The 7,698-nt window shown below is 38.7% G+C and overlaps 1 protein-coding gene across 9 annotated transcripts in view; it reads right to left on the bottom strand.

Moving 5' to 3' along the window:
* The window catches only part of LOC118410909 (protocadherin-15-like), a 50,434-nt gene that overhangs the window by 10,720 nt on the left and 32,016 nt on the right, over positions 1–7,698 (bottom strand). For 7 of the 9 annotated variants that reach the window (XM_035812806.1, XM_035812809.1, XM_035812807.1 and 4 more), the window contains 7 exons: positions 7,493–7,620; positions 6,723–6,839; positions 5,331–5,339; positions 3,434–3,583; positions 2,849–2,967; positions 2,228–2,349; positions 241–423 (listed from right to left, as the gene is read on the bottom strand). In XM_035812806.1, coding sequence (XP_035668699.1) covers positions 241–423; positions 2,228–2,349; positions 2,849–2,967; positions 3,434–3,583; positions 5,331–5,339; positions 6,723–6,839; positions 7,493–7,620 — 828 coding nt within the window. The remainder of the gene's footprint in view (positions 1–240; positions 424–2,227; positions 2,350–2,848; positions 2,968–3,433; positions 3,584–5,330; positions 5,340–6,722; positions 6,840–7,492; positions 7,621–7,698) is intronic. The other 2 variants (XM_035812805.1, XM_035812802.1) reach the window with 2 other exon arrangements.

Consider the following 7,698-nt stretch of genomic DNA (forward strand, 5'->3'; position numbering starts at 1 on the left):
GGACCTGAACTTGCCTGACAACCACCCGGCTGTGTCATGTACTCCTCACATGGGAGATACATGCATGTATGTGAGTCTGAGACTCTACTTGGTTATTTCACAATCAAAAATGATGAAGCAGCAACCAGCAATTTAGGGATGTCATTGGTCCAATTTAGGACCTGTAGGGATATCAGACCACGCCAGTACCAACTCCTCTCAATGACATCCCTAAGCACTGCACTGTTAGCCTACTCTAACCTGCAAGCTGGCGTTTTTTCCTACGGCCTGTGGTACCAGAGGTTCCTGAGGGTGAAACTCGGAGGGTCAGGAGGTACTGTCGGACGTTCTCGTAGTCCAGTGCCCGTGTGGTCTCCAGTATCAGGGGATCGTTCAGGTTGGCAGGGCGGACAACCCTGAAGTAGCCTGTGGTGTCTTCTGAGGCTGCGCAGTGCAAAATAAGTAAAGTTTATAGCAAATTCTTGCCCGTGGGCTAATTGCAGGTAACATTAGAGATTCAAATAGTGTGAAAACACTATTACAAGTGTCTACTCTAGTCTATAACTAGTAAGAGCTAACTCTAGATCCTGGGTTATTGGGTTCACCTCCTTTTTCAAAGACAGTGGAAGACGAAAGATCCCACCTTTTCTACTATGTGTGGGTTTTGTGATGTTAGAAGGAGAATTGTTTTCTTTTTGTGAATATAAAGAAGTTTGGGTGAAATTTGGTGGCCTCTTCAATAGCTCTTTTCCTTCGTGATCATAGAAAGAGCAGTTTGACATCAAATGTGTAAAGAAGAGTGTTAGAAGATCTCACACATCCATGAAATATTTATATGTCTTGCTTCATTGTTTACACACAGTTTATTAATTATGCAAATAAGGTTTTGATTGACACCATGTATCCATTGATCACTACCTGCTATTCTATTATGAATGTGAGCTAACATCATCTTCCCACTCACTTCCTGCTACTGAAATTGTATTCAAATAACTACACACAAGAACATCACATCTAAACACATTGAAAACAAATATAAAGCCTTTGGACACAGAGGTAACAATGGTAACATTACTTGGCATAATCTAGCTTACATGTACCTTCCTTTAAATCATCTTGTAGACATAATTTCAGGTGAGATTAACTGACTCTTCAAGAGCATATGTAACATTAAATAGTAGTACAATACAATAGTCTCACAACATTCACTACAAATAATAACTAGAATCATGAAGTCTTAAAAGTTTATAATAGAATGTGAATATTGTTTCTGCAATAAATGGTCTTAAAATGTTAACATCCATTGGCATAATACCGGTCGGTTTACTGCAATTTCTCAAGCAATGCTAATTTGGCAAATGATCAACGCATCATTTTCTCCAGTTACATGTTGCTGTTACAGCTTACCTTTGCCACTTCTTCTGTGTAAATTATTTTGTCTCTCTGGTCCTGCTAAAAACATAATATCGTAATTGGAACACACCGCGAAATTACACGGAGAACGGGCGCGTGGTTGGAAGGGGGTGCACTATACCGGTCAAACGAAACACGGCACAATTAACTGCCGCTATGTACCTTTATTCATCCTCTGTTGTTCCTTTCTTTCCTGTTAGTAGTTGCACAAAACAAAAATCTGCATGAGCATACAAAAAGTCATGAGAAAATGGGCGTATACTGACAAGAATTTTCATTTAATTTTGGTCCGTCACAACCGCTATGACGTAAAACTTTACTGCTGGCCGTAGCATTAAAAATGGCGGGAAAATGGCGGCGTGCGTTCAATTTGACCCATTCAGCCGTAGATCCGGGCGATAATGCAACGGTTCCTCACACTTTTACATGAGTTGTAGGTCACCAAAAGAAATTCAAGATTGCTGTTGAATCATGCTCGTCTTGTGCCGTGAGCACATGTGATTATTATCTACAAATCTGGCGATGAACGTGACAGTGTGTTTGTCCCACGACGAGCTCGCCTGCCCCGAAAATGACCTGAAAACTTTTGGCCTTGTTGTCTTCGAATGCAATGTTATCGATGCTTTGTAAATTATGTATTGGACACCTAGATGTCTGAAGTGTGCATACCTCAGAAATAACTATTGTTGCATGTGTAGATCTCTTTAAGTTCCACTATTTTTAATCGACCGGTATAAGGCTTATGACCGGTATTATGCCAATGCATGTTACAGATAACATAATTTGTTCCTAATACATTATGCAAAATTTCTGTCAGATTTCCTACACAGCTTACTTGCAGGGGTTGTTTGTGAAGACACAATTGTGTAGTCCACATTGCTCCGACTCGGTGAGATATCTATGCCCCTTGTGAAAGCTACTGTGGTCCCAGCCTGAGCATTCTCCGCCACTGTTCCTCTGTAAAGCAAGTTTGCATCACAGTTGGCATAGCTCTTTTTCTCACTAGTGAGTGGCACTGTAAAGACAGCAGTTGTATAAAAGCACAGCAAAAGGCCCTTAACACTAAACTGGGCAATTATCTTAAGAACTTCCCTGCACAGAAGAGCACAGAAAAGATGTCAAAATAGTGGTCTGATCTGGTTGTTAAAGCGACTAATAACGGCAAACTGATTTTAGCCTCTAGCCACTGATGAAGCTGTTCATAGCGAAAATAGTTTGGCCGACAGGCTGAATAAAAGTTCAAAACTTGAACTATGCGGCTCCAGATGTATTTCTGAGGGACGACTGCACTGTGCAAGATGTCGGTAGCTTGAGAGATGAATCTACTCTAACATATAAAGACAAACTGGTCGAATACAGAGTCTCAGCACTGTCATTTGCCTTACACTCGAAAGATTAATTAAAGCAGCGTGAATATTTCGTGATTTACAGGAGTAACGTTACTGAAGAAGCTTACGTGAATTGACTCTGTGTGAAGGATACAGCGTTAGCTGAGCCCCGCTCTGTCACTTCTATTGTGACTGTCCCTGTAGAGCTCATCACTGGTGGACCCTCATCACTGACTCGAACCAACAACTACAAACACAACACCTCTCATTCAATGTTTGACATCTCATTCAGTTTAACACACAATATATCATCGCAATTGAAAAATATCAGAAAGAAATAATAATGAATAGACAGACACTGACGAAAATCTGTACAAGATTTAAAATTTTCTAAATTAGAGCAACGTGGATCATATATGAGTTAAGATTACTTGCACATGTGAAAAAAAACTGCGCCATAACTTTCGCCGTGTATTCAGGAACTTTGAATGATACAGAATGATACAGTTCCAGTTCCCTGACAATTTGCCTAGTGTGTTATTTTTTGTACACCCCTCCTTCGCCATAAAAAGTCATGTGCAGGTCAAGCAAAAAACATGTAAATGCCTGTCTGCCTGCTCATCTGTCGAACCAACAGGAGAACCATATTCCTAATAATGAGGCAGTTGACAAGATATGCAATACAAAATAACAACCAAAAGCTCAACTCTTACCGGGAATTGATTGATGTTAGCATAGTCACTAGCCAAGTTTCTCCTTGTCACAACATCACCTGTCATCGGGTCCACAGCAAACATGGCCGCTGCTGCGTCCGAGTTCTGTACAGCTGGGTCTGTGTACGTGCTGTAGGTGAACTGGGGTTGCTACAGGAGAACATCATACAAACGTGTGTCATGCCTTCAGTATTCAAACAGTATTCTTTAGGCCCTTCTTGCATAATTGGCACCTGTCAAATGTTCCTTTCACCTGCCCTGAATTACAGACTATCTCCACTGAAAAACACCTGTTTCTGTCTCTTCTGCCTGATCCAAGGTACTAGACAGAAAATTTAGGTTCAGCTACGGTCCAGGTCCAGAGGGTTAGTTTGTATCTGTGAATACTTGTGAATAGCTTTAGCTGAGGACATTGATGGGCAATACTCAAAACAATGGTCCATTCTGCTACAAATGATTCTGTTTGGTGGTGTATCCAACATTCACTGGTGTTTCAAAATCCTATCTTCACGTAAACAACACGAACTGCCTCTGTTTTAGACCAAGTTTGACTGGCGAATATAAGATAAGAAAGGCAATCTTCTCTGCTTCACTCTAGTTATTTTATTGTACCTTTAAGCCCTCAAACACGCAAACGCCTGCTCGTATAATCTGTTTATTTTCTACTCAGTCCAAAAGCCGGTACACTGATTTTTTTCAGGTCCGTTTTTTCTGGACTGGTCCAACAAGAAAAACCCATCCCTACAAGACATTAGTTCTTAAGCTGCCATTGGGCTGTTTTCGACAAACTATAAGTTATAAGATTTTTCAAATTAGTTTCATTCTCTGGAATATAATAAAGGATTTGATACTGTACAGTTTGGCTGATTTTTGCTGCAGCAAACTAAGTTAATGACGCATTTCGTATTCCATCAAACTTTCTATCTGGGAATAGGTAAAGACAGTTTCAGTTGTTAAATATGAACATAATAGTTGGCACACCATGCCATAGCTACAAATAGTAATGATAACAGCAACCAAACTAATAAAGTCACATTTGACTACGTAATTTTGTTGTATGTATATTATATAATAATTGAATATATATCAGTATTGGGTAAACTAGTCAAAATTTATTGATTATATATAATTTTACACTTATCATGCATGCCATCCATTAATCATCAGCATTGCCGCATTCCACTGATGCAACCCATTACAGTACCTGTCTTAGATGCACAATGAGCTTTGATGGTGCCGAGCTTGCAAATACACATTCTTGAAAACCATGCAATGCTTTTGTCAGCCTTAAGGTGGTATCTCATTGCACTTGTGGCACCGGTGTGGCACTGCGGGGTTTATTCACTGCGGCACTGTTGTGTTATTTTTGCCAATTTTCTATAATGGAGAAATTGCGTAAAATGTAAAAGTGACTTAGAAAACAACAAAATACACAAAACCTACGAAAATTTATCCTAAGACTTTAGTTTATCACTCAAAAATTTGTTTTGAGTAATCTTTTGAACCCCGCAGTGCCACACTGGTGCCACAAGTGTAGTGAGACACCACCTCAAGTTTGACATGTGTTGTGTGGTGTTTCTGTGGACTCATCCATGTACCAAGCAGGGAGTTAGGGGAACTCCCAACTTCCATCATGCCTTCGTGCAAGCATGCACAAATCATCCATTCAAGATAACTGTGTGCCAGAAAATGTCTTCAAACAGACATCAAACACGATGAACAGATTTCTTCCTTCCTTCGTTGTGCATCGCCATTGTTTAACCCTGTGTTATCATGACTAATGTGTGGTCTGTGACTTAAACAGAAGCACAAGACCAGCCAGATGCCATGCAAAAATATCATGCATGACATTCCTGTAGCAAGTCATAAGCGTGGAACTTGCCACTTTTGTACTTACATCCCAGAACTGATTTCGAAGTGAGGGAAAAACAACACATGTGTCATGTTAGTGTTGAACACTTGCTACTGTTTTTGTTATTGTATATCATTCTACACTATTGTCACATGTAGATTACCATGTGCTACGTTCTACCAAATACTCACATTTATGGCATCTGCTGAATTGTTACGCTTTCAGATGTAAAAAAAATATTAGTAACCATAGGGGTGAGAAGTTATGTGAGGTATATCAAATAACACTGAATAAAAGACTTATATATATATATATATATATATATATATATATATATATATATATATATATATATATATATATCTTCCTGTAAGTCAATTTCTTGTACATTTATCAAAATTTCATAATCCTGAAGGTTCTTGTAAGTTCTACCGAAATTCCACGGAAATTTATTGGCATTGACACAAATCAAAAACAGAAGAAATTTAAATTTGAATGAGTCTGTCAAGGCAGTCATTTTACCACCAGGCACATTGATTATGTCATCTTGGTTTCAAACCCATTGCCATGTCAGTCAAACCACTGTAAGTTATGTAACGGTGTCATTGTTTTCTTGAAAAAAGAGAGAAGAAGCAAATTAACTGTACGTCTTCTCTGTTAAGTATTAGAATACCTGCACAGTATGGTGTATGTACATCAATACCCACACTTACATGCATGTTATTATTGTATGTGTATTACTAAGTTGTGTTAATACTGACAGACCTGTTTTCCTAATGCTGTCTAACATAAATCTCTCAGATTCAGAGATGAACAAACAAAATTATCATTACCCCGGCCTGTACAATTATGAAGTAAGTAAGAAAGAGAATGGTGGATATCTTTTGAAAGCTTAAATCTCAATTGAGCTGCCATCACTTAGTCATAACTATCAGTTTGACTCTGTTTTTTTACAAAGTATCATACACTTATTATCATGCATAGTGCAGGGCTAAAACTTTGTACTAAAACGTTGTCTCAACATAGTAAATTGATGCATCAAATTTCCAACTCACCAGTTTTTTTAGAATTGAAAAACACAGTAATTTGAGTTTTAATGAAGACTTTTTTGTTAAAAATTTGAGGCAATTACTCATAATGTAAGTGATGGAATAAAATTATGGCTCTATACTTATGAAGAACACAGATTAACTTTTATAATTAGGAGTCAGGTAAGTAGATAAACTACAAAGTCCTTTATAAGGCAATTACTGCCACTTACATGCATTACCATAGGAGGAATAAATATTCTGTTCACAACTGTTCAGAACCAGTCAAAAAATCAGTTCTGACATAATCTTGCACTACATGGACATCATAACAGAACAGTCATTATGTAGGATTTATCAAAATCTATCCGTCTGTTTGTGGAATCAGTGAGACTGAATAAAAACGTACCGGATTATCTGCATCGGTGGCTTGCAGCTGGCCTATAGACATGCCAATAGCAGCGTCTTCTCGAACTGTGAAACTGTACGGAGTCCCATCAAAGGTTGGGGGGGAGTCGTTCTTGTCCTGGATGCAAATGAAGTATAAATCCAGATAACGTTGAATTACGTAAATGCACAAAAATACATAACAAATGCACCTTGTATCTAAAAGAACTTTGAATAACTTGAGGTATATCTTTTTAGTGATGTGATAAACCATCTTTAGTGGCCTTATATATGGCATAATCGTTTACCATTCAATCATCACAAGGAAACTGGAAAAAGAAGAAGTATGGTCTATCACTGAAGTAAACTTACAATTTTGCCTCATGCCTTACACAACAATGTAAGTATTGTTTGCTGAGACTGGGCTCAAAATACTTTTTTCTGCATACCTGCACTGGTGCAGGTAACATTGAAAATTACCTGCACCAGACATATCTTACCTGCACCACTCTGAACTTAAGAATTGTGAATCATACTAAAATTGTTCGGGGAACCATGCATTTTTTCTTTCATACTTTAACCATGCAGCTAATAACAATCCACACACACCTGCATCATAGGAGAATGTAATTTACTATAAAACTCAGTACATGGACCAGTGCAGGTTAGGTGCAGGTAGACACCAGAAATACCTGCACTAACCTGCATATGCAGGTGGTATTTTGAGCCCTGTGAGAGAATGAGCCACAACTGGCGAGGAAAATCACACACAAACATGAAGATTGTGCCCACCTGGATGTTGACAGTGACTGTTGCTGTTGATGTCCTGGTGTTGAGGTGTGGGGCGGCCTGGGCCATGTCCTCTGCCAGGATGACCACAATGTAGCGTGCTGTGGTAACACCTTCATAATCTAGTGGCCCTTGGGAAAGACATGTCCATTTATTTAAAGCTACAGTCTAAAAATATATGTGCAAATCTGGTTAAACTGGATTTTTTT

The sequence above is a fragment of the Branchiostoma floridae genome, chromosome 3, assembly GCF_000003815.2.
Source record: "Branchiostoma floridae strain S238N-H82 chromosome 3, Bfl_VNyyK, whole genome shotgun sequence".
Taxonomy (NCBI): Eukaryota; Metazoa; Chordata; class Leptocardii; order Amphioxiformes; family Branchiostomatidae; genus Branchiostoma; species Branchiostoma floridae.